The sequence below is a fragment of the Nomascus leucogenys genome, chromosome 12 (assembly GCF_006542625.1).
Source record: "Nomascus leucogenys isolate Asia chromosome 12, Asia_NLE_v1, whole genome shotgun sequence".
Taxonomy (NCBI): domain Eukaryota; kingdom Metazoa; phylum Chordata; class Mammalia; order Primates; family Hylobatidae; genus Nomascus; species Nomascus leucogenys.
The window spans coordinates 8,679,166-8,703,861 of NC_044392.1; the positions used below are offsets into that span (position 1 = coordinate 8,679,166).

A 24,696-nucleotide genomic window follows, 5' to 3' on the forward strand; every position below is an offset into this window, starting at 1 on the left:
ATACTCGTACAGAGCTTACCTGTTGGAGCTTAAAAATATTCTAGGAAGGGAGATGGACAAGAAATAAGAAGTTTGTATTTTTCTTCGCATGAGTGTGAATGACTACGGCCAAAAATACAGCATGGAAGAGTACTGGGCGTGCTGGTGGAAGAAGGCTTGCTACCTAAATGGGGCTGTCAGAGGCAGCTGCTCTGAGGTGACATCCAGAAAAACCCAAAGGAAGTGAGGCAGCCGGCTAGGAGGCTAAGACTCATGCACATGCATAGGAGCAGAGTATTGGGCAGAGAGGAGTGACGGTAAGGGCTGGAGGCGGGACCACACTGGCCTTCAAGGAAGGGGAAACGGGCCATGTGATGCTAATTTTATGTCATCTTGGCCAGGCTGTGGTGCCCATGGTTTGAACAAACAAGTCTAGCTGTTGCTACAAAGGCAAATTTTGGGATGTGATTAACATTTAAATTAGTAGCCTTTCAGTAAAGTAGATCACCCTCTATATGGTGGGTGGGGCCACTTGGTTGAAGACCTTAAGAATAATGAGTAAGGTCTCCCAAGGAAGAAGGATTTCTGCCTTCAGACCGCAACATCGAAATTCGATTTGAGTTCCCAGCCTTCGCACTTGAGAATGCAACATCAACTCTTCCTGAATTTCCAGGCTGCCAACCTGCCCTGTGGATTTCAGAGTTGCTTGTCACCACATCACATGAGCCAGTCCCTTAAAATAAATCTCTCTTCGCAGGAGTGCTCTAATACAGGCCACGGTCGCAGAAGGCAGGGAAGGATGGGGTGAGGACAATGAAACGGGGCCAGAGGTGAAGTGAGTGGGGAGCTGACAGGAGGCCTGGAGCCACTGGCCTTTGCACTGGCTGGGGGTCCCTGGAGGGCTCAGAGCAGAAGGGAGACTGGGTGGCCTGCAGTGTTCAAAGCGCCCTCTGGCGGCCAGGAGGAGCGGGGAGCTGCAGGGGCCCGGGCAGCAGGACGGAGCCTCCGGAAGAGGCGCGGGGGCGAGGGGACCTGGTGCAGGATTGGACCTCGGCAGTGGCGCCCACAGTGAGACACGAACACATTCTAATGTGTTCTGAAGATGGTGCAGAGGGGATGTGCGGGCATTCTGGGTGCGGGCTGTGAGAGAAGAGGTGTCAGGGTCAACTCAAGGGTTTTCGGGCTGAGCAGCTGGAACGACAGACAGAGTTGCCATTTCCTCTAGAGCAGGAAGATTTGGGGAGGAGCCTGTCCGGGACCAGGCCGCGGGGCCAGGAGCTGGGCTTTGGACGTGTTCGTTCTGGATGCCTCTGGGCCTTGGCTGTTCATGTCCAAGCCTGCACCTCAGGGGCCTGGGTTGCAGATGTGAATTTGGCGCCTGTGAGCCGGACCTCGTCTGGACCACACAGGCAGGCCAGCAGAGCCTGCGCAGGACCGGGGCCTGTATGCCTCCCTCTGCGCCTGCATTGCGGGCCTTGTCCTCAGAATTTCTCCCAGCCGCCCTGCACCTCCCCAGGCAGGGTCTCCCACCAGGAGCACCGTCCTGGGGGCCCCAGGCAGCGGGGGTGACAGCCACTCCTGCCCCCTGTTCAGTGCATGGGGCCAGGCCCTTCAGGTCACAGTGACTCACAGACAACAAGCCTAGAAATCTTCAAACCTGGTCACCCATTAACTGGGTCCTGAGTGAGGCCCAGCAGACAGGCCTCGGTTTCTCACCAGAGCTGGCGCCAGTTGATCCAGGGAAGGCAGGTGGGTCTTGTCTCCTATTCCTCCCTTGATGAGTTAGGTTTAGCTTTAGGGCAGGGATATCTTACTGTGTCCAGAATTGGTGGGTTCTCGGTGTCACTAACTTCAAGAATGAAGCCATGGACCTGCACAGTGTTACAGTTCTTAAAGATGGTGTGTCCAGAGTTTGTTCCTTCTGATGTTCGGACGTGTGTTCGGAGTTTCTTCCTTCTGGTGGGTTCATGGTCTCACTGGCTTCAGGAGTGAAGCTGCAGACTTTCAAGGTGTTACAGTTTGTAAACGCATTTAAACCCAAAGAGTGAGCAACATCAAGACTTCTTGCAAAAAGCAAAAGAACAAAGCTTCTACAGCTGGAAGGAGACCCAAGGAGGTTGCTACTGCTAGCTTGGGCAGCCTGCTTTTATTCCCTTATCTGACCCCACCCACATCCTGCTAATTGGTCCATTTTACAGAGAGCTGATTGGACCATTTTACAGAGAACTGATTGGTCCACTTTGACAGGGTGCTGATTGGTGCATTTACAAACCTTGAGCTAGACACAGAGTGCTGATTGGTGCATTTACAATCCTCTAGCTAGACATAAAATTTCTCCAGGCCCCACCAGATTAGCTAGACACAGACTGCTGATTGGTACATTTACAACCCTTTAGCTAGACACAAAAGTTCTCCAAGTCCCCACTAGATTAGCTAGACACAGAGCACTGATTGGTGCCTTTACAAACCTTGAGCTAGACACAGCTGATTAGTGCATTTACAATCTTTTAGCTAGACACGAAAGTTCTCCAAGTCCCCACTAGCTAGACATAGAGCACTGATTGGTGCATTTACAAACCTTTAGCTAGATGCAGAGTGCTGACTGGTGCATTTATAATCTTTTAGCTAGACACAGAGTGCTGATTGGCGCATTACAATCCTCTAGCTAGACATAAAAGTTCTCCAAGTCCCACAATTAGCTAGATACAGAGTGCTGATTGGTGCATCTACAAACCCCGAGCTAGACACAGAGTGATGATTGGTGCATATACAATCCTCCAGCTAGACATAAAAGTTCTCCAAGTCCCCACCAGACTCAGAAACCCAGCTGGCTTTGCCTAGTGGATCCCACGCTGGGGCCGTGAGTGGAGCTGCCCACCAGTCCCGCACCATGTGCCTGCATTACCAAGGGTGAGGGGGCAGTAATCCAAAAGCAGTGGCTGCTGCAGGTACAGGCACAGTGGGTGGCTGTTCGTACCAGATATTGGCCATTTGCAATTTACCTGCAAATCCCTGTGGGCCTGTGCTTCAAAGGGGCCATCGAGTCACTGTGTGGTGGCAGTCAGTCACCCAGCTTTTTGACATCACAGGTTGAATGGGAAGCTTTCCGTCCTGAATCAACAGGAAGAGCTCTAAAGCCTGCACAGGGCCCTGTGTCACTCCCAGCCCAGCTATAGAACTAGGGCCTCTCAGCAGCCCTTTGGGGAGAGATTCAGTGGCACAAACAGAATTTGTGCCATGTTGAGGGCGTGGCTGGCCACTGCAGCCCCACAGGTGTCTTTCTTAGTGGGCACATGATCTCAATTAACTGGGAAGACTGTGGTGTTTTTTTTTTTTTTTTTTTTTTTTTTTTTGTCTGTTTTGTGTTTTGTTTTGTCTTTTTTTTTTTTTTTGGAGACAGAGTCTTGCACTCTCACCCAGGCTGGAGTGCTGTGGTGCCATCTCGGCTCACTGCAAGCTCCGCCTCCCGGGTTGACCCCATTCTCCTGCCTCAGCCTCCCCAGTAGCTGGGACTACAGGCACCCACCACCATGCCCGGCTAATTTTTTGTATTTTTAGTAGAGACGAGGTTTCACCGTGTTAGCCAGGATGGTCTCAATCTCCTGACCACGTGATCCACCCGCCTCGGCCTCCCAAAGTGCTGGGAATACAGCCGTGAGCCACCGTGCCTGGCCAAGCTTTGCCATTTTAAAAGAGGTGAGGTCTCACTATGTTACCCAGGCTGGTCTTGAACTCCTGAGCTCAAGTGATCCTCCTACCTTGACCTCCCAAAGTGCTAGGATTGTAGGTGTGAGCCACCATGCCCAACTCATTTACTGTTTTTCTGATCCAGGGCAGATTGTTTTACTCGAAATAAGATTCAGTTTCCTCATCTGCATAATGGAGATAATAATTCCTGCCGTGGCTCCCTCAGTTAAACTGTTGGCAGGTGTGCATAAACTAACACATGTGAAAGCACTTTGAAATGTTATGTTGCTGTATGATATGAGGTGTTAGTATTTTTTCTTCTTGTTGATTGGGTCCTTTTAGGGTTGCTGGAGTTTTAGGCAGTGGATGGTTCATTAGTTTTCTTTTTTTCTTTTTTTTTTGTGTGTGATGGAGTTTCGCTCTTGTTGCCCAGGCTGGAGTGCAGTGGTGTGATCTTGGCTCACTGCAACCTCCACCTCCCAGGTTCAAGAGATTCTCCTGCTTCAGCCTCCCGAGTAGCTGGGATCACAGGTGCCCACCACCACACCCGGCTAATTTTTTGTATTTTTAGTAGATATAGGGTTTTACCTTGTTGGCCAGGCTAGTCTCGAACTCCTGACCTCAAGTGATCCACCCACCTCGGCCTCCCAAAGTGCTGGGATTACAGGTGTGAGCCACTGTGCCCAGTTGGTCTGTGTAGGATGTCTGTGTTGAATGGAGCTTCCTGCTGACCTGGAATGTTCACCAGGCAGTTACATGGGAGACAAATAAACGTCCATCTTCTTTCATCCACAGAATGATTGCTAGGCCTCTTTGTTATACAGGCTGAGCCTTACCCTTACTAAGCACAGGGGAGAAGAGCATGGCAGAACCAAGGGCTTCCCAGGCTAACACGGCAGTCCAGCCACCAGGCCTGCATGGCTGCCACGGAACATCGCCAGGATTGCATCCCAAGGGGAAGCCTGGGAAGGAAGCAGTGTCCTGTATTGGCTAAGACTGAATCAGACAGGCCTAGGTCTTAATTTTGGCTGGAATATTTATTAGTGTTGTGAACTTTGGGCACTTTCACTAACAAATTGAGTCTCAGTTTCCTCTTCTGTAAAATGGGGATGATAGCGGTAGTTACTCACAGAGCTATGCGAGAATTTTATGAGACAGTGTAGATCAAAGGCTCATGAATGTTTACTGTTATTAATGGGATCAGCTGATAGACCTGATTTTTCCTACTGTCTCTCTCCAGGAAGGAGGGAAGGAGGCTAATGTCTTGAGTTTTCCACAAAGTCATAAATATTCAGTGCAAATAAATTACAAGTTCCTAAGGCCTTCAGCACACCTAATATTTCTTAGTCACCTACTATGGGCCAGGCACTATGAGAGGGACCAGGGGACAGAGAGGCCCTTGTGGAAATTAATTTATGCATTGCTCCTCAGAAAGCATTAGCTTTCTCCAGGCCTATGAGTTCGAGTCCAGTCACCTACTGAATGCCAATCTACCTCAGCTTGGAAAGAAATCCCAACCCTTCTTCCCGCCTCCTGATGAGGTGCCTGGGCCCCACCCCAAGCAAGTTAAATCATAATCTCTGGGGCCTGGGTACCGTTATTTTTATTTTTAATTATATTTATTTATTATTATTTTTGAGATGGAGTCTCGCTCTGTCGCCCAGGCTGGAGTGCAGTGGTGCGATCTCGGCTCATTGCAACCTCTGCCTCCTGGGTTCAAGCGATTCTTCTGCCTCGGCCTCCTGTGTAGCTGGGACTACAGGTGCGCACCACCATGCCCAGCTACTTTTTGTATTTTTAGTAGAGACGGGGTTTCACCATATTGGCCAGGCTTGTCTCAAACTCCTGACTTCGTGATCCACCCGCCTCGGCCCCCCAAAGTGTTGGGATTACAGGCGTGAGCCACCGCGCCCGGCCATGGATATTTTTAAATAGCATCTAAGTGTTTCCCATGAATAGGTGGAGCTGAGTCTGAACACCGCTCCTCGCCAGTCACCCCACATCACTCCAAGTGCCAAGTTTCTTTTTTTTTCTTTCTTTTTTTTTTTTTCTTCTGAGATGGAATCTTACCTGTCTGTCGCCCAGGCTGGAGTGCAGTGGTGCAATCTTGTCTCACTGCAACCTCTGCCTCCCAGGTTCAAGCAATTCTCATGCCTCAGCCTCCCAAGTAGCTGGGATTACAGGCGTGCACTACCATGCCCAGCTAATTTTGTATTTTTAGTACAGATGGGGTTTCACTATGTTGGCCAGGTTGGTCTCGAACTCCTGACCTCAGGTGATCCACCCACCTCGGCCTCCCAAAATGCTGGGATTACAGGTGTGAGCCACTGTGCCCGGCCAAGTTTCTTAAACAAGGTCCCACCTTAGCATTCACTTGGCAAAATCTTCCAGGGCTCTCACTGCCTATAGGCTGAAGCCCAGACTCTGCATGATGCTCCTGGCCTTTCAGTTTGGATCCAGTCTCCTCTCATTGATGACACTAACGGCTAAGATTGGTGGAGCGGTTCATATGACCCAGGCACTCTATTGAGAGCTTTACGTGTTATCTCATTCAATTACCACCTAACCTTAGGAGATGATGTCTTAGCTCAGTTTCCTCATCTGTAAAATGGGACATTCCAAGAAAAGCATTGGGTACAGTGTCTGGTACACAGTTATCACTCAACCAATAGTAGCCATTACTGCATCTTCCCTGCTTTATTGATGAGAAAGTTGAGGATAAGGGAGGTTCAGTAACTTGCCCAAGACTACATACAACTCATTAATAAAGAAGTCTGGCTTCAGTGCCCAGGCTAGCCCACCTCTCACCCTGTCACTGAGGGCCTGTGCTCAACTCAGAGCCAACTTCTACAGCTCTCCTTGATGAGGTCCCCAGGTCTTTGCACATAGAATGGTTCCCTTCCTCCTCCTCCTGGAAAGCTTCCTCCCAGAGCCCCGTACCCGCTTGACACTCTGGGCAGGGCTACATACCCCAACTCTGCTCCCTTCAGCCTTCCTAACAAACCTCCCTACTCTCATCTCACCAAACTATCATCTTGATGGAGGGTGTGCCCCCCACTCAAAGCAACTGTGTCCTTCCCAGCTCTGGCTCCACTGTGCCTGGCTGGCACAGAGCAGGGCTCTGTGTTTGTTGGATTTGTTGCGAGCCGAATCCGTCAGAGAGCCAAGCCAAGGGTGGAGAGCAATGCCTGCTGGCAGGACAGCCTGCCTGCTCCCAGCTGTCGATGTGCACTCGGAGTGGACACTCGCACTTGCCTTTGGCCAGGGCCTCCTGGCTACTTGCCAGAACTTCCAGTCCCTTGGCCCTGGCTCTCACTCTGCTCTGCAGCCTCCCTGCAAAGTTGGCCAGCAGGGGGTTCACCCCTAGAGGGGCCCGGACCATCCACGGCATGAGTCCAGAAGATTTCTCACCTTCTCAGTTCACTTCTTCAACAAGTATTTATTGAACGCCAACTATGGACCAGGCCCTGTGCTCAATGCTGGGTACAGAGTGGAGAGTGAACCAGGCATGGCACCTGGCCTCACGAGCTTACACTCGAGTGGGAGGGACAGTCAACCAACAAGTAAATTACACAAATGGATATGCAGTGGTAAATTCCCCATGAAGGGAAAGGACAGAGGCCTTGTGATAGATGAACTCCACAAGTACAGTAGTCGAGGAAGGCCTCTTGGAGGAGGCAACTTTGAAGCTAAGGCCTGAGGGTCTGAAGAACTCAGCCATGCACGGGGTAGGGGAAGAGCATTCTTGGCAAAGGGAACAGCATATGCAAAGTGCTGGAGGTGGGAACAAGGCTGGAATGTCGAGGAAATGAAGGAAGGCCAGGTGGCAGAAGCTCAGGGAGCAAGTCTGGGACTGGCAAGAAATGAGGCTGGAAGTGAGGTTGGAACCAAAAGAAGAAGACCTTTAGAATAACGGGGTAACAGAGTGAGGTTTTCAAACTAGAGATGATACGATATGACCTGCAGCTTTCAATTTCTCTCTGGTGCTACTGAGAACTGATTGACAAAGCAAGAGGGAAGACCTTTCTGAGGCCAGGGCAGTGATCTGGGGGAGGTGATGTGGCCTGGCCAGGGTGGCTGTGGGTGCAGACAGAAGTGGATGGACTCCAGAGATAGTTTAGAAGTAGAATCTACTGGAAGTTTCCAGAAGCACTAAAAAAAATCTTTATTGGATGTCCGCAACAACCCCTGTACTGGGGTAGGAGTTGGAGACCCCAGGAAGGCTTAGGGATAGAAACAGGAGATGCAAGTCCTTGACCATGGAATCAGATCACACAGTCACCTTTCCTTCCACAATATCCCAGGGACAATGAAAGCAAGTTCAACCAAGATGCTGAAAGAGCTCGGTCATTCCCACCTCATTTCAGTGGCATCACAGATTCTTTGGAGTTGCATACTTGCAACGTGGAAATGTGTTTCCCACAGCCCCACTAGGGATTCTCAGGCTAGGAAGTTGCCAAATTGCAAGACTGCACCACTGACCTGGTATCCCAGGAGCAGCAGGAGAGGAGGAGGAGGAATTGTCCTTGTTCCTGTCCTGAGTGGGCCCCTTCATGATAAAGGGGAAACCGGCCTTTGCCTTCTGTTACCTCCTCTGTCCCTGTCCCCACTCCTGGGATCATGTGTGAGTTCTGTCTTCCTTCTACCACAGTCTCCTCTCTGCCTCCCTCAGGAGCACTCCCTGCCAATGACCCACTCTCTAAAATGATCCCCCCTCTCCTTGCTACTGCACATCTCAGATGGGTCCAGGAGGACAGCAGTCTGATGGAATTAGCTCACACTAAAAATGAAAGAGGTGCTTTCCTCTTTATCTCTCCTTGAGGAGTCTGTCTTTTCAAAAGAGCTTTCTGGGTCACTCAATGATCTCCTCCCTCTTATCCACTTCTTTGAAAGGGCTCTTTTCCCCAAGGTTTCTGCAAACTCACTTTTCAGTCCATGGAGTCTCCTCAATGCAGCCTCTGGGAAGGGTGGTTCCATCAAAGGGAGGAGGTGGGAGAATCTTCCCAGGGGTGACAACTGAAGTATCTAACCAGTGTGGAATGAGCACCAGTGAACTGCTGGCTCTGGGACTCCACAGCCTTGGATCGACCAGGCAGTAACCAGATCGTAGGATTCCTGGGGGAAGTGCCAGGCAGTGGGGGGGCACCTGGAGTCACTTGGGGGAGTAGCTATTTACCAATGAGTACAGAAGGGTTTCTGCATTTTATCAACTGGTGTGGCAACACTGGTCCCACTGGGTGTCAGTCCAGGCTCCGCTGTTCTGCTGGTAACGATCGCTGGACCATTTGTTTCCTCTGTTAGAAAAAGTGGCCTAGGGTGGAGCCGGGGAATGAAATGGCTTCTGAGCAGAGCCAGCTCTGTGGAGTCCTAGTGAACAGGATCTCAGGCCCTCGACCCACTGCATGACCTTGAAGGGCCGAGGTGCCTCGAATCATCCTTTCTCTTGCCCCTCCTCGTAGTTATTTTTGTCCAGCCTGACAGCCCTTGGCTGTTCCAGCAGTCTGGGCTCTGTGAGCCGGATGCAAACCAGGCAGCACAGACGTCTGGTGCTGAATCCCAAGAGGTTCCTCTCTGAGCACCATCACATGGGGCCACGGCCCCTCTGCACTGTGCACCCAATGGGGAGGGACCACACGCCTGGAAGATAGCGACTGTAAGACGCGGGGGGCTGGGCTCTCCATTGCTCAACCCTGGCTCCTGTCTGGGAGAGCTGTCCAAGGCCTGGTGTGAGGACACCCTGTCACAGAGTTTTGCTGCTGCCTAGAAACCTCCCAGCTGGGTTGATCAGGCCAGCTGTGTGCAGGGACCTGTTAGTTAGTGAGAGGGTGGGTGTTGGCTGCTGGGAGGAGGGTGCGAGCAGGCTCTGCTGGGCCCCCAGTCTCCAGGCCTTGGCTGTGGTGGCGAAAGGGTCTGTCCTGTGGTTCAGTGTGATGGTGTGGCCCAAGGACAGGTGGGCAGGGGCAGACAGGGTTCCCAGGAGACCTCTTTGTAGCCCCTGCTCAGTTACTATCTCCAGGAAGTGAGGCAGACACTATGTTCCAGCCTCTTGGCGTGGGAAGGCTGCAGCGTCAGGCATTGCTCCTGACTGGGGTCTGACCGCTCCAAGGAACAGCCTGCCTTGGGTCCTGGTGCCCTGCAGGTTAAAGCTTTTTCCCAGACCCAAGGTTCATGCCTGCTGCTGGCGTGCAGAGGGCAGGAGAGGGGTCTGGGCGCATCTCTGAGGGTCTCTCCCAGGACTTATCTGTGCAGGTGAGAAATGGAACCAAGCCTCTGAGACCAGAACAGTTCCAGGAGAGCTGGGTGGATAAGCTGGGATAACAGTGAGGAGGAGAGATGGGCTGGAGGAGGAGGAGGCCTCTTGATGGCTGGAGAATGTACCTTCACATATGAGCCAGTCCAGGAAGCAAAGCAGAAAAGGCAGTGCCCTTTTTCGGGCTCCTGGTAAAAGAACCTTCCTTATTCCTTGGGGTGGGATGGTGAAGGGACAGCTCAGAAAGCCCCGATTTCAGTGATTTCAGAGACCCAGGGGTGGCAGAGCATGGCTCCCGCTGGCCTCCCAGCTGGCCCTGGGGAGGATGAGTTGGGGGCGGGAACAGCCACGTAAGCAGCGGACTCTGTAGGACCGGGGGGTGTTGGGGAGGAAGACTGCAGAAGGGGAGCGATGTGGCTGCTCCTGGCAGCCCTGCTGCTGGGGGCTATAGGCACAGGGGTCACTGGCCTCTCTAGGGGGCGGGCCCTCCGGATGGAAGATGCCCCTCGACTGGGCAGCACATTCCTCCGGGCTGGCAGGATGATGCCTGTGGCTCTGCGAATGGGAGCGGTTCGGAGGGCTGGGATGGGGTAAGCAGGAGAGGAGGCGCCGGGGAGGACAGGGCTGGGCACTCTTCCCAGGACGGCGAGCTGGTTGCTAAGGGCTGGTAGCCCCGGGTAGCTATGGAAGAAAGACCAGGGCCAGGCAGGGAAGGCCAGGGGGCCAGTGGGTGCGGGTGAAGGCTCCATCTCGGCTGCATAGCTGTTGAGGTGGGAGAGAAGGCGAATCCGGACGGGGTCCACACGGCTGCTGGGCCCTTCAAGGACCCCTAGGTACCTGATGACCTCGGTGAGGCACTCCCGAAAACCAATGCTCCGGAAGTCAACTGCCAGGGCTCGGGCATCAAAGAATCCTGCAAAGGGAGGTGTGATGAAGGTCATGCCAGGTGTGGGGAGAAGCATGGAGCCTAGGTCTTGACTGTCTGAGTTCTGGACCTGCCTCCTCCACTCACTCCCTGGGCAGCCATGGCCATGTCACCCTGCCTCTCTGAGCCCGTCTCCCCATCTGCAGAGTGAGAACAAAAATCCCTGCCTGGGGTGGAGGGTGATGGGTTATAATGATCAATGAATTCACTGAACTATGAAATGTAAAATACTGCTTTCATCACAATTCGTGATTAATGCAAAGAAAAATCTTTGTGGCCAAGATAACTTCATTGAAGTAGATACTTGACAGATATGAAAGGTTGTGCACTCGGAGGTGTAGAACAGCCCTGCCTGCTGAGAGGGGCAGATGCCCAGGAAGGGAGGTGGCAGCAGCAGCCATCAGGAGGCGCCTTGGAGAAGGCGGCGTAGTGTAGCAGTGAAGTGTGAGGTCGTCGGAGGCCAGGAGAGCTGGGTTCAAATCCTGGCTCTGCTACTTAACTAGCTGCCTGATTGTGGACAAGTCTCTTTATCTCTCTGTGCCTCAATTTCCTTAGCCGTAAAATGGGGATATATAGCAGTGCCTACTGTATAGAGTTGTGAGGGTGAAATTAAAATAGTGCACAGAAAATGCTGAATAAATGAGAAGTTAGCTATCCACTTATATTACTGGCTTGGCCTTGTTGGCCCTTGGCTCAAAAGGCAATCTGGAAAGCAAGACCCCACTGTGACCCTCAGCTGCTGTTATCGGCCAGGGACCCTCTCTTTGATGGATAACCAGGTGAACTTCCTGCACAAGTATTCACATCCTCACTGCCTCTCCATACCTGTTCCTCTCTTGACCCCTTCTGGGCAAAGACAGACAGAACAACCCCAGCCAGCACTGGTCTCATGACGATGGCAGCAAATATCCAGTCCTTGGTTCATGGCCCCCACAGAGGAACAGCTCAGCTGGAGACTATGTTTGGAGTCAGGTCAACTTGTGGGTGAGAACCAACTCTGCTATACACTTAGCCATGTAAGTTCAAGCAAATCCCTTCACCTTTCTGCGTTTGCTGTTCTTTTTTTTATTTTTTTCAAGATAGAGTCTCGCTCTGTCCCCCAGGCTGGAGTGCAGTGGCACGATCTTGGCTCACTGCAACCTCCGCCTCCCAGGTTCAAGAGATTCTCCTGCCTTAGCCTCCCAAGTAGCTGGGATTACAGGCAACCGCCATCACGGTGGCTAATTTTTGTATTTTTAGTAGAGACAGGGTTTCACCATGTTGGCCAGGTTGGTCTCGAACTCCTGACCTCAGGTGATCTGCCCACCTCGGCCTCCCAAAGTATTGGGATTACAGGTGTGAGCCACCATGCCCGGCCTTTGTTATTCTTTTCTTTTTTCTTTTTTTTTTTTTTTTTTTTTTAGACGGAGTCTCGCTCTGTCGCCCAGGCTAGAGTGCAGTGGCGCGATCTCGACTCACTGAAAGCTCCGCCTCCAGGGTTCACACCATTCTCCTGCCTCAACCTCCCGAGTAGTTGGGACTACAGGCGCCCACCACCACGCCCGGCTAATTTCTTTTTTTGTATTTTTAGTAGAGATGAAGTTTCACCGTGTTAGCCAGGATGGTCTCGATCTCCTGACCTCGTGATCCACCCATCTCGGCCTCCCAAAGTGCTGGGATTACAGGCGTGAGCCACCACGCCCGGCCTGCTGTTCTTTTCTAACTAACATTTGCTGAATTCTTACTAAGGATTTCATCAAGTTATCTAATTTAATCCTCATAAAACCCTCTAATTATTCCCATTTTAGAGATGAGGAAACTGAGGGAGAGGTTAAATCATTTGTCTAAGGTCATAAAGCTAGTAGCCAGTAGAGCCTGATTCAACTCAAAGCCTACACCGTGAACCACAGTTCTGTCTTCCCATTAGTTCACAGTCAGAAAATGGTGGTAACGCTAACCCCCATCTTGCAGGTTCTTGTGAGAATCAAATGAAACAACACAAGTGAAAGCATTTGAAAACTGTCAAATGATGTCCACATATTAGTCACTACTTTTCTTTTCACTGGATAATCATAAATGTAATTTGAATCTCCCCCATTGGTTCATTAGAGATGGAAGTCTCCACTCTTAACAATGCATTTCTTTGGCAGAAGTTCCCAAATGGACCACCTGCACCAGGATAATTGGGTAGCTTGTTAAACTTGCAAACTCCTAAACTTCAATCTAGACTTACTGCCTCAGAATCTCTGGGGGATGACTCCTGATTCTGCCTGCCCCAAGGTGACAATGATATACACTGAGGCTTCAGAAGCACCAGAATGGGCCACTTAAAATGCTACTGTCCTCTTCTGGAGTAGTAAGTTAGGTCTCTGGAACTTAGGTCTTTGTGGCCAAGGCCTGTGGAGCTTTCAAGGTTTCCCAATTTCGAAATCACCAAATACACAGAGAAACTTTGAGGAGACAGAATTTCTATTTGTCTGGAAGTGTCTTTAAAGCCACTGTTCCCTTACTTTATTGTAACTGATGGGCTTAAAATAACAAAATGAGTTAATTTGTGTCCTGTTACAATCCTGAGACCTGTGGTGAGCATGATATGTCACCCCAGCACTGCCAAGGACCCCACAATAGCCCAAAAGGCTAGACCAGTGGGTAGGATACCAGGCTCCTCCTTGGGTTCAGGGGGTCAGATTCCCAGTGAGAATTAGCTCATTCAGGTGAATCCTTAATGAGGTCCTGGGTTGGGGAAGGGTGGGACCCATAGGAACAGTCTGTTACAGAAGAAAGCGCCTCCCAGGTCTAAGACTGGAGGGAGCTGAATTGAGGAAAAGGTTGCGACAAATGGAGACACTGAAAGTGGAGAGGGAGATGCTGAAAGGAGAGAGAGAAGCTTTGCAAATGTTCCCTCCATTGACTGAGCTCTTCAGAGTGGGCAGCGTGTGGACTTTGCTCATCAGCGTATCCCCAGGGCCCAGCCTCAAAGTATTTGTTGTATGAATGACGCCTGAAAGAGAAGAGCATGGGTACCTGTCCCGCCAGTGGCATGGAGCATTTTCAAGTGATCCACCGTCATCTGCAAGACCTCGGCTTTCTCCAGCTTGGAAGAGCCCTGCGGGTACAGAAGACAGAAGAGTGGAGCCTCCAGCTGACCACGTCACTGTGCGGTGTCATCAGCACTCACTGTCTCGATTTTCTCACCTTCCTCCCACTCCACTGCTGCCTGCAAATGGGCTTCTGCTTTGGCCAAGTTCTTCAAATCTAGAACATTCTTTTCAGTTCTCCTCTCAGACCACCTGTCCACTGTACAGCTGCCGGTCATCTTTCCTGAAACCACTCCTCCCTTGACTTGCACGACACCACTGTTTCTGGGCTCTCCTTTCACCATGCCTCTTGATCTGCCGTCTCTTAACACAGTACTGTCCCTTCTGTGTCACTTCGCATTCTGCTGCTCCCTGCAGAGGGGCTTGTCACTTCCATGGCTTTAGCCACCATCCTCAGAATGCCTCTTAAACCAGCTCTTCAGGGAATCCAACTTCAGACTCAATGTGCCCAAGATCTAGCTCATCATCTTATCCCCAGACCACTTGCTCTTCCTCTTTTCTCTCTTGGGAAATGCTTCTTAAGCTTCCCAGGTGAAGCCTGAAGATCAGACGCTCCATGGGAGTCCCTTGAGGGCAGATACTAGGTCTAGTTCATGGCTGGTCCTGTGACGGTTTTAGTGAACATCTGTGGGATGACTGACTTGTTCTCACCAACGTAAGGGAAAGCAGAGGACCCGTGACCTATGCCTTGGTGCATAGGGTGAGAATCTCTGAGGCTGAGTCCACTGTCTGATTCCCTACTGTAGTTCCCCCACCCTAACAAGCTCGATGGCAGAGTGCTCACTCCCTGGGCAGCCTGTTCCACTTTCTTTTTTTTTTTTTTTTTCTGAGACGGAGTCTCGCTCTGTCGCCCAGGCTGGAGTGCAGTGGCGCAATCTCGGCTCACTGCAAGCTCTGCCTCCCGGGTTCACGCCATTCTCCTGCCTCAGCCTCTCTGAGTAGCTGGGACTACAGGCGCCCACCACCACGCCCGGCTAATTTTTTGTATTTTTAGTAGAGACGGGGTTTCACCGTGGTCTCGATCTCCTGACCTTGTGATTCGCCCGCCTCGGCCTCCCAAAGTGCTGGGATTACAAGCGTGAGCCACTGCGCCCGGCCAGCCTGTTCCACTTTCAAATCACTCTGGAAATGTCTGTAGTGCAGAGGGATGGGGGCTTGAGAATCACACAGTCCTGTGCCCTGCTATTTACTAGCTGTGTGATCTGGTATAAGTTACTTCACCTCTCTGTGCTTCTATTTCCTTACTGTGCCATGGGCATAATAATCCCTACCCTTTGGGATCATTTTGAGGAGTCAATTCAATGGGATGATAGACATAAAGCCACCTGAGACACCTAAGTATAAATTTCCATTCCTTTTACCCTGGCCAGTGACAGATATTGGTAAATGATCACAGCATCTCAGGCAGCTGCTACCAATCAACAAGAGATGGCATGAGAAACGAACCTTATCTGCCACCCACACAGTATTTCCTCTAGCACAATCAGCAATGTCACATACCTGTTTCTCAAAGGCAGTGGGGACGAGGCGTCGCAATTCAGAAAGGCTACTGTTGATGCGGTCTCGACGCCGTTTCTCTATGATCTAAACAATCATGACAAGAAGTTACTCACAGGTGCATCATCACAGTTTCCAAAGTGCCCTGATGGACATCAGCGCATATTTACCCACACAGTATTTTTGAGAGGGAGATCAATCGAGTCTTACTTTATGGTGGAGAAAACCAAGGCCCAGAGAAAGACAGTGATTTGCTTAAGGTCACACAGCAAGAAAGCGCAGAGCTGGGAGTACAACTCAGATCTCTTGTCTTGGTCTATAGGGGTGATATTCAAGATGTTTAACCACTGGTACAGCAGGGCACAGCCAATCATAATGAGGACACCAGCCACGGTGCTACAGCAGGTCCTGGAGGCCCCTGCTGGGCCAGGAGGGTGACCCCATCATCTGTGAGGTCATGAGATGGTTTGGGGAGTTCCATGTGTTGCTCTCTCTAGCTGCAGGCCCCTTCCACGCACACACTGTCATTCGTCCCTCCAATACTGGTAGCAGAACACCAGGAGCAGGACAGATATGACCCCATTTTACAGATAAGGAAAATGAGGGCTGGAAGGAAGTGGTTTGCCTAAGGGCTTACAGTCAGTGAGTGTCAGGCTGCTCTCTGCCAGACCCCAGTTGTCTGGACTCCCAGTGCGGAAGCACAGCTGCATCCTGGGAGGAAAGTGGGGCTGAACATGACGGACAGATGACAGCAGCAAGCGGGGATCCTTCTTCTGTCCCCTCCCCCACCCCGGCACACTGAGGGTGATGAAAGTTCTGGACTCAGACAGGAGACAGAAGATAGGATGGGGGGGGGCAGGCTGGAACAACAATCATAATGGCCTATTGTGTGTCTGCTATTGTTCAGAGCATTACATTAATGCACTTAATCTGCAAAGCAGCCCTTTGAGGTGGGCCCTGTCATTATTCCAGTTACACAAAGGAGCAAATCAGGCTCAGAGAGGTTAACAGGCTTGCCTGGAATCACCCTGATAGCTAGTGACAGAGCCGGGATTTGAACCCAGGCAGTTAGCTTCATGGTGAAGTTTCTGCCCAGGGTTCTCCCCGCCAGACTGCAGGGGATTCATGGCAACCCTTTGTTGGGCAACTCAGAGGCTGAGACGGACACTCACCCCTCTGCGTTTCTTCCTGGCTTGCATCTGCGAAGGGCTGGGGGTGGACAGCGGCCTGGCCATCTGGCTGGAAAGGAAAAGAAAAGCTGATTTTTCAGGGCTGGGGGACCGTCTCCCCGAACTGGGCTGACCTCGGGCCAGGAGGAGCCACAGGGCCGGCCTGGAAGGAGGAGCTTGCTCTCCCCTTCTTCCTGGGGGCTCATTTCAACCCGGGTCAAGTCCTCTCATGCACTCTGGGCCCGCTTTGGGCTCTTGGTCCGGACCTGCTGGGCCTTGCCCTTCTCCCCTCGCCCCTCGCCCCTCGCCCCTCGTGGCGGCCGTCGGGGAACCGCGCACCGCGGCGCGGTAGCTCCGGCTCCTGCAACCCGATCCCCGGGGGCGGGGCGGGCGAGGGCACTGGCCGGCGGCGGCGGGGCTGGGCCGGGCGGGTTGGGTTTCAGAGGGAGCCGCTGGGAACGAGCGTGGAAAGAGCAGATGCCGCTGCTTCCCACGGGCCGGGCGCGCCGGCCGCCCGCCCTCCGCCCCGCCTGCAGCTGCCGCCTCCTCCCACGCGGTGCGGCCAGGGGCGAGGGGGAGGCGGCTTCTGGGTCACAGGCCCCTCTCGGATGCTCTGGGACACTACCCTGGCCTCCCAGAAGGCCCCGTCCCCCCAGCCTCGGCCTCTCCTCCCACTCCGGGCCTTCCCTCTGCAGCCCCGGTTGAATGATGGATGTTTGCTCACACCCCAGGAGCTCCCATTACAGAGAAGAGGCTCAGCCCTGGGGGGGGCTTTTCCTGCCCAGATTCTGACCAAAATAATCTCCAGCCCAACTGCTAACCCTTCTTAAGGTTTTCTGCTTCAGAAACTCTCTTAGAATGGTGAGGATTCGCCGGGTCCACTGAGGCATCATTCATTTGGCCAACACTTCTAAGGCCCTATTCAGGCCTGGGTGGGTGCTGGTGCACTCAGCCAGACCCCAGCCCTCCCTCAGCTCAGCTCCAGTGGGCAGACACTGCACCAAAAAACAACAAACAAGGTGACTCCCCTGCCGTTTGGGAAGACACAACGCCACACATCTGAACAGGAATCTGCAAGCTGGCCTTCACCCACACCTGCTCCTGCTGCCCCTGGGTTCCCCCATCTCAGTGAAGGTACCCCAGTTCTGCAAGGTGGAAAGCTGATGCTGTCTTTGATTCCTCCTCCTCCTCACCCCCACCTCATCAAAACCTGCCCACGCTATGTCTAAAATACATCTCACGTCTGTCCTCTTCCTCTCCGCCACTTCTCTCAATGCTACGCCTCTATCATCTTTCATCTGGATGACTGCAAGAGCTTCTTGTTGGGTCCTTTTACACCCTCTTTTACTCTCTACAAGCCTATCTCCACACTGTAGGCAGAGTGATCATTTAAATCTGATCATATCACTCACTTAAAACTCCTCAGTGGCTCCCCAATTATTTTGTTTGTTTTTTTTTTTTTTTTTTTTTTTTTCTAGATGTAGTCTCGCTCTGTTGCCCAGGCTGGAGTGCACTGGCATGATCTCGGCTCACTGCAACCTCTGCCACCCGGTTCAAGTGATTCTCCTGCCTCAGCCTCCCAAATAGCTGGGATTACAGGCACCCACCACCATATCCAGCTAATTTTTGTATTTTTAGTAGAAACGGGGTTTCACCATGTTGGCCAGGATGGTCTCGAACTCCTGACCTCAGGTGATCTGCCTGCCTTGGCCTCCCAAAGTGCTGGGATTACAGGCAAGAGCCACCATGCCTGGCCCCAGTGTTTTTTTAAGATCAAGGCCACCATCTTTCAGGTGGTCCAGCTGGCCCCTGTCAACCTCTCTAGACTCAACCATCTTCCTCTGTATGCTCCAGCCTATGAATGCACTAACCCCTTCTTGCAGTTGCATGTACTGTCCCCTAGCCTAGGTCCACCATCTCTGGTCCACCCATCACCCCAAGCCCCAGTTCCTTTGCCCCGTAACTTCTACAACCCATCAGATCTCAACTCAGATGGCACCTCCCGGGGGGGTCTTTTCTAACATTCCTCCTCCCACTAGTGTCCCCTGCTCAACACTCTCCTAGCACCCTGCTTTCACAGCATTTATGCCAGTTTGTTGTTTTATATTTATATGGTTATTTGGCTGATGTCTCTCTCTCCAACAAATCCATAAGCTCCATGAGGCCATGAGCCATGTCAGCTTCAGTACTCAGCAAGGGCTTGGAATACAGCAGAACTCATGGTAGAGCTTTCTTCTCTCACTCATGTCTTTGGCATCACTGGGGAACAGAGACATAAGCACCTACAGCCTAGGACCTTGTGGAATGGGGGCATATATGACTTACCAGAGGGTCCCGGCCCATGTGACTACCCTTTTGGCATTTGAATTTGGATCGCTTTCATCAATTGTTCAGAGAAGTTGCAGAAGAGACCAGATAGCGTTTGTCAAATCCTACTGCTATGTCCCTGGCTTTGTACAGACACATCTGGAAAAGGATATCTCCCACCCAAACATCTGGACAAGCAGACCTGGTAAGAGGTCTGTAACGGCTCCTGGGAGGGAGGACCCAGCAAGCTAGGTCCAGGGCTCAGATGGCCAGATCCTGAGATCTATGAAGCAGCTTGTTTACAAAGCCTCGCTGGGTCACTGGGGACAAACCCCAAGAGCCAAGACACACTGAGAAACACGGCCTTTGTTCCCCCAGCTTGATAAAGCGTCTGTCCGGGTTTTGGGTTAGCCTTGCGCACGTCACTGCCTCTCAGCCTGATCCCTCCGCTGGGACCATCTGTTGGAGGCTGACGCACCCATTTCAGGGCAAAACAGTGCTGCCATCCCTTTTTCCAATCTCCTGGTCAGCTTGTCCCTGTTATATTATTTTCCCCCTTCTCTTCTTCCCATATCTCAGAGGCAAACCTCACATTACAGTTTTCTTGGCAACATTATGTGTCTTTCCCTCCTTTGAGCCTTACAAAAGCCCATCTTACAGACGAGGATGCTGAGCTTCAGGGAGCTAAAGCAGCTTGCCCAGCCTACCCAGCTGCTAAGGAGCAAAGCCAGCAGGGAATCCGCATCTTCTGGCTCCGCTTCAGCATTGTTTCCCTTCTAATTCCTATTTCCTGTCTGTCTGAATAGCCCTCCAGTTCCCTTATTTTTAAAGTTCCCAAGAGCCCAGCCAGAGCTCCCTTCCAGCCCGCGATCTGGCCCTGACAGTGGGATGAGGTGTGGGATTCTCTTGTCTGAGAATCTGAAAATGACACAGATTTTCATGGACCCAGAGAAGATATGTTGACCATCAGGATCTGCTCCGTAGGCCTCTAGTGGCTCCTAGCCAGAATTCTGGGGCGGTCTCTTATAGGGGGGAAGCTTTCCAGGTGGTCCTGACCACCCTCAGTGCTGACTTCCCCTGGGAACTCCCCCATGGAACCCTTGCAGATGACCCTAATCATTTTGTGTCAGAATCACAATGTCCCAAATGAAGGGATCTCAGAGAGAACTGAGTCCATTTGTAAAATGAGGAAACTCAGAGGGGAAGGGATCTTCCCCAGGCCACACAGCAAATTAGAGGAAAATCTGGAACTACAGCCAGGTCTAGTCTAGTGGCTTTTTTTTTTTTTTTTTGAGACAGAGTCTTACTCTGTTGCCCAGGCTGGAGGGCAGTGGCGCGATCTCGGCTCACTGCAACCTCCACCTCCCGGGTTCAAGTGATTCTCCTGTCTCAGCTTCCCGAGCAGCTGGGACTACAGGCACCCGCCACCACGCCTGGCTAATTTTTTTGTATTTTTAGTAGAGATGGGGTTTCACCGTGTTACCCAGGATGGTCTTGATCTCTTGACCTCGTGATCCGCCTGCCTTGGCCTCCCAAAGTGCTGGGATTACAGGCATGAGCCACCGCGCCCAGCCTCTAGTGGCTTTTCATCTGGGGCTTTTGCCAGTGTACCCCATATATTCATCATCCCGTCGTGTAGATCTCGGAGCCAGTACTTTTTGTTCTGTACTGCACTTCCACATCCATTTGTCTAATTTACTGCACAATAGCCCTGTAAGTGAAGCATTTTTTGGGCCATTTCACATTTAGGAAAAATAATCATTTTACAGGTGGAGTGACAGAGACACTGGAGTTAAGAATCACTCCAGTAAGTCCAGTCTTCACACTTCCAGTCTTTTCATTAGACCATGCTGTCTCATAAATATGTTGCCCCCCAACTGAATGGTGACTGCTTTGAAAGCAACGTTTATTGGAAGTTACTTTGTGCCAAAGCAGGGAGCTATGTAACTTTATGTATGCTACTTCATCAAACCTTATCCTGTGAGGCAGGAATGCTAATGCATTTCCATTTTGAAAGGGAGAAAACTGAGGTTCAGAAAGGGGTAAAAGTCACTGGCCAAAGCTAATGGTGGTAAGATTCAAACTCAGGTCTATCTGACTCCAAGGCCACCACCTTATATTGTGCAGGAACAGGACCCTGATCCGGTGTCTGACATGTGGCAGGTGCTCATTAGATGTTTGCAGAGGGAGAGGAGAGGCTATACTCTCAGTTTGGACTCATCCTGTGTCATGGGGCCAGGTTGAGATGAGAGCTCTGTGGGTGAGTTTCACAGATGTGGCAGGACTGCCACCAGGCAGATGCCACAGTGACGGTGAAACACCCCCTGCTCTTTACTCTCATGTTTCTGAGTGTGGGGGATTTGCGCCGTGCCCCTGACCCCGAGAGGCTGGCTGCCTCCGTCCTGCGGCCCTTGTCAGTGTTTATCTGCTTTCTTTGTACATGAAGCTCTTCTTCCCTGAGAGTTCCCTGAGGGCAGAGGCTGAGCAGGATACATCTGGGCCCCCTATTCCCAGCCCAGGGTCTGGGCCACAGCAGGCATCGTTCAGTGCTCCCTGAATCGAAGCATTGATGTCTGCTGGGGGGAGGGCCCTTTGGTGAGTGCTACAAAGGGGCATCTATAAGTCAGCCTCTGCCAGATGTCCAACTGCTTTCTCTCCTCAGAGGGGTCTGCTCCTCTAAGAACAGTGGCTAAAAATGGGCTCTGTATATATAGGAAATGCTGTATGTATAGGAAAAAACTGCCCACTGATCCTTTATGCCTCATGTGAGCAGTTGCCCAGATGCTACCATCTTCAAGAAGCCCTCCTTGCCATCTTTGATTGATTGACCTCTCCTTGCTCAAGTGCCCTCACAGCCCACAGTCTGTCTCCTTTCCATCCTGTCCATGGTGTTTTTATGACCTGGCAGGTCACTGACTGGGCTGCAAACTTGTGGAGGACAGAAGCCAGCTCTGATCAGCCTAGTTCTCTGGCATCAATTTTGTGCCTCTGATCTATGAAGACCCAGTGCCACTGAATTTGAGACCCCGCTCCACCACCCCCACATGGTGCTGTGCCCTTTCCTGGCCCTGAACAGGCACAGGCTAAGATAACTGCTTTTCTAGGCCGGGCACGGTGGCTCACGCTTGTAATCCCAGCACTTTGGGAGGCCGAGGCGGGCGGATCACGAGGTCAGGAGATCGAGACCACGGTGAAACCTCGTCTCTACTAAAAATACAAAAAATTAGCCGGGCGTGGTGGCGGGCGCCTGTAGTCCCAGCTACTCGGAGAGGCTGAGGCAGGAGAATGGCGTGAACCCGGGAGACGGAGCTTGCAGTGAGCTGAGATTGCACCACTGCACTCCAGCCTGGGCGACAGAGCGAGACTCCGTCTCAAAAAAAAGAAAAAAAAAAAAAAAAGATAACTGCTTTTCTAAATAGCAGTTTCTGCTAAACAATTAAGACGTTGCATAGCGAATTGTGTTATACTCCCTAAAAACAAATCTACAGGATGCAAGAGGAATATCTATTATGGCATTTTCCTGGGATTTGTGACTGAGGCAGGATCCTTGGATCTCAGAAAACTGGAGAGCACTAAAATTACAAAATGTCCTCAAAAACATCCCTAAGAATTAACTGGGCCCGGCTCACTGGCTTATGTCTGTAATCCCAACACTTTCGGAGGCCAAAGCAGGAGGATCACTTAAGCCCAGGAGATCAAGGTTGCCATGAGCTATGATCATGCCACTGCACTCCAGCATGGGCAACAGAGTGAGACCATGTCAAAAAGAAAGAAAGAATTAACTGAATTCCCCTCCAATTCTGTTCTAGAGAGTCAAGTCTAGATGAGCCAAGAGAGATGAAGTATATCCCTTTCTTTTCCACTGCTGTCTTTGTTTTACTGATGGGGAAAGAGACTCAGGACAGACTCTGTCAGGGAAACCAATGGCCCAAGACCACATAGTGAGTTGGTGGCAGATTTGGGGCTGGGACCCAGGTGTGCAGACTCCCAGTCAGCCCTGCAGCTCTTGCAGGGTGCTGGGAATCACATGGTGTGTGCCTAGGCATGTGCTGTGCTAAGCCCTTGACATACTTTGCCTCATTTGGTTTTCCCAATACTTCTATGAAGTTGGTTCTATTATTCATGCTCATTTAACAGATAAGGAAACTGAAGCTTAGACAGTTCACAGAACTGCGAGGTAGCAGAACTATACAAGTGCAGTTTGTTGGACAGGTTTGAAGCAGGTCAGACTATCTACCAGGAGCTGACAGACACTGGCAGTGTGGGGGCATGATAGGAGGAACACTGGAATTGGACTCTAGGCCCTTGCAAGTCGCTTATTATTTTCTTCAATACTAAGTCCCTAAATCCAAACTCCAATTTGCTCAAAGGAGGACACGTTTTCTTCTTCCTGAAATAATTTGTGGACTACATGAAAACTGCATCCAAACTAGGATAAAATTGGGAAAGAATGGGGTTACTCTGCATCGTCAGCAGATTCTGGACAGGGGCCGGAGTACCATCAGTCTATGAGAGTTTTCTAAGATCTCCAGGGAAAACTCCTTGCCAATGGCCTCCCCTAGGCCACTTCGACAGATAGAAGATAACCCACTAGCCACCAGATCCCCCGAGCTGAACTCTACCTCCATGCCAGCATCCCCAGCCCTGCACGACCCAGAGCGCGCAGGATCCAGGCACTCGTGCGTGTAACGGCACGGCCCGCACACGCCCTGCACGCCGACACCTGTGGCCCCCGCGCTCACCTGCCTCTGCCCAGGCGGTGCTGGAGAGCTGGCCAGCCTGCTCGGCGAGCCCGTCGGGCCGACCCCCACCCCGCTCGCCCTCTGCCTGCTCAGTCACCGCATCCCGGCCCTTACCTCAGCTCGCGATCTTGGCCCACGTCGATGGGTCCGTCGGACTCGCCCTCGGAGCCGCTCGGCTCCTTGGGTCGCTTCATGGCGAACGCAGGCTGCCTGGTCTCAGCCCCGCGGCTAGGGCTCCCAGTCGGGAAGTCGCGCCCCGCCCCGGCCCCGCCCCGGCCCCGCCTCGGGGGCGCCGCCACCGCCCTTTCCCAGGGCCCTTTCCTGCGCAGCAGCTCCGGGCGCCCAGGCGCCCCCTCGCCCCCGCGGTGACGCGCCGCCGAGCCGTGGGAAGGCCCTAGGCGGTCGCCGCCTTCACCGACGGCTGGGAGGTCCGGCTCTGCCCCGCTGTCTCGGCTGCCGCGCGCTGGGTGGCCTTGGGCAGGTGCCCTGGGAGGCCCCGCGGGGAAGCCAGGAGTCCCCCTCTGTCCCTGGGTCGCCTGGGCGCTGCTGGCCTGTAGAGGCGCCGCTTCGATGCCCGGGATTCCGCAAGGGTCAACCCCGCGCGCTCCTGCCTCCTGGTGTTCTGGAGGCAGCAAACACATCAAGTTTGTCGAGGTTAGTCGTGGTGGTTGTGGCCTGATCCTCAACAAGAATTCCCCAGCAGCAACTCCATAGCGGCCCAAAGCAAGTGGAATAGTGTGGTGAGGGCAAGGGGAAGACACACTTCTGAGACGTGGCAGTCACCCCCAAAAGGGACAGCTGAAGTTGTGGCCACCGCATCTGAGAAAGCTGGGCTCTGGCCGAGGTCCCTAAAGGCCTGGCTTGGTGGCAGTGATGGGTTGTCCCTGGGAATCAGTTCCCAGTTCACCAGAGGTCGAGTTGTCCTGGGCGGCCAGGAGGCCAGGAAAGGGCTCCTTCTAGGCGCTATGGCAGGGCCTCAAAGTAGGAGAAGGAGAGGAAAAGGGAAGATACCCTCCAGCCTCTCTTCCTGGGGCCTCTGCTTCTGGCAACCCACCAAACTGTT

At 52.2% G+C, this 24,696-nt stretch overlaps 1 protein-coding gene across 3 annotated transcripts; it reads right to left on the minus strand.

Moving 5' to 3' along the window:
* Positions 1 to 7,779: 7,779 nt before the first annotated feature.
* HEYL (hes related family bHLH transcription factor with YRPW motif like) lies at positions 7,780 to 23,873 on the minus strand. 3 transcript variants are annotated; one of them, XM_030823522.1, is made up of 5 exons: positions 23,748 to 23,873; positions 16,588 to 16,654; positions 15,419 to 15,502; positions 13,845 to 13,926; positions 7,780 to 10,829 (listed from the first exon to the last, which is right to left on the minus strand). In XM_030823522.1, the coding sequence occupies exons 1-5, from the start codon at positions 23,825 to 23,827 to the stop codon at positions 10,156 to 10,158; spliced, it is 987 nt and encodes a 328-aa protein (XP_030679382.1). In that variant the 5' UTR covers positions 23,828 to 23,873; the 3' UTR covers positions 7,780 to 10,155. The 3 variants fall into 3 exon arrangements, with proteins under 3 accessions (XP_030679382.1, XP_030679383.1, XP_030679384.1); XM_030823523.1 differs by lacking the exon at positions 23,748 to 23,873 and adding an exon at positions 16,851 to 17,030; XM_030823524.1 differs by lacking the exon at positions 23,748 to 23,873 and adding an exon at positions 16,924 to 16,937.
* Positions 23,874 to 24,696: the final 823 nt, after the last annotated feature.

Coding starts and splice junctions, on each gene's coding strand:
- HEYL (XM_030823522.1), bottom strand. CDS start 23,827: ATGAAGCGACCCAAGGAGCCGAGCGGCTCCGAGGGCGAGTCCGACGGA. Junction 15,503..16,587: donor CCAGGAAGAAACGCAGAGGG/GTGAGTGTCCGT, acceptor ATGATTGTTTAG/ATCATAGAGAAACGGCGTCG. Junction 10,830..13,844: donor CCATGCCACTGGCGGGACAG/GTACCCATGCTC, acceptor CTCCCTTTGCAG/GATTCTTTGATGCCCGAGCC.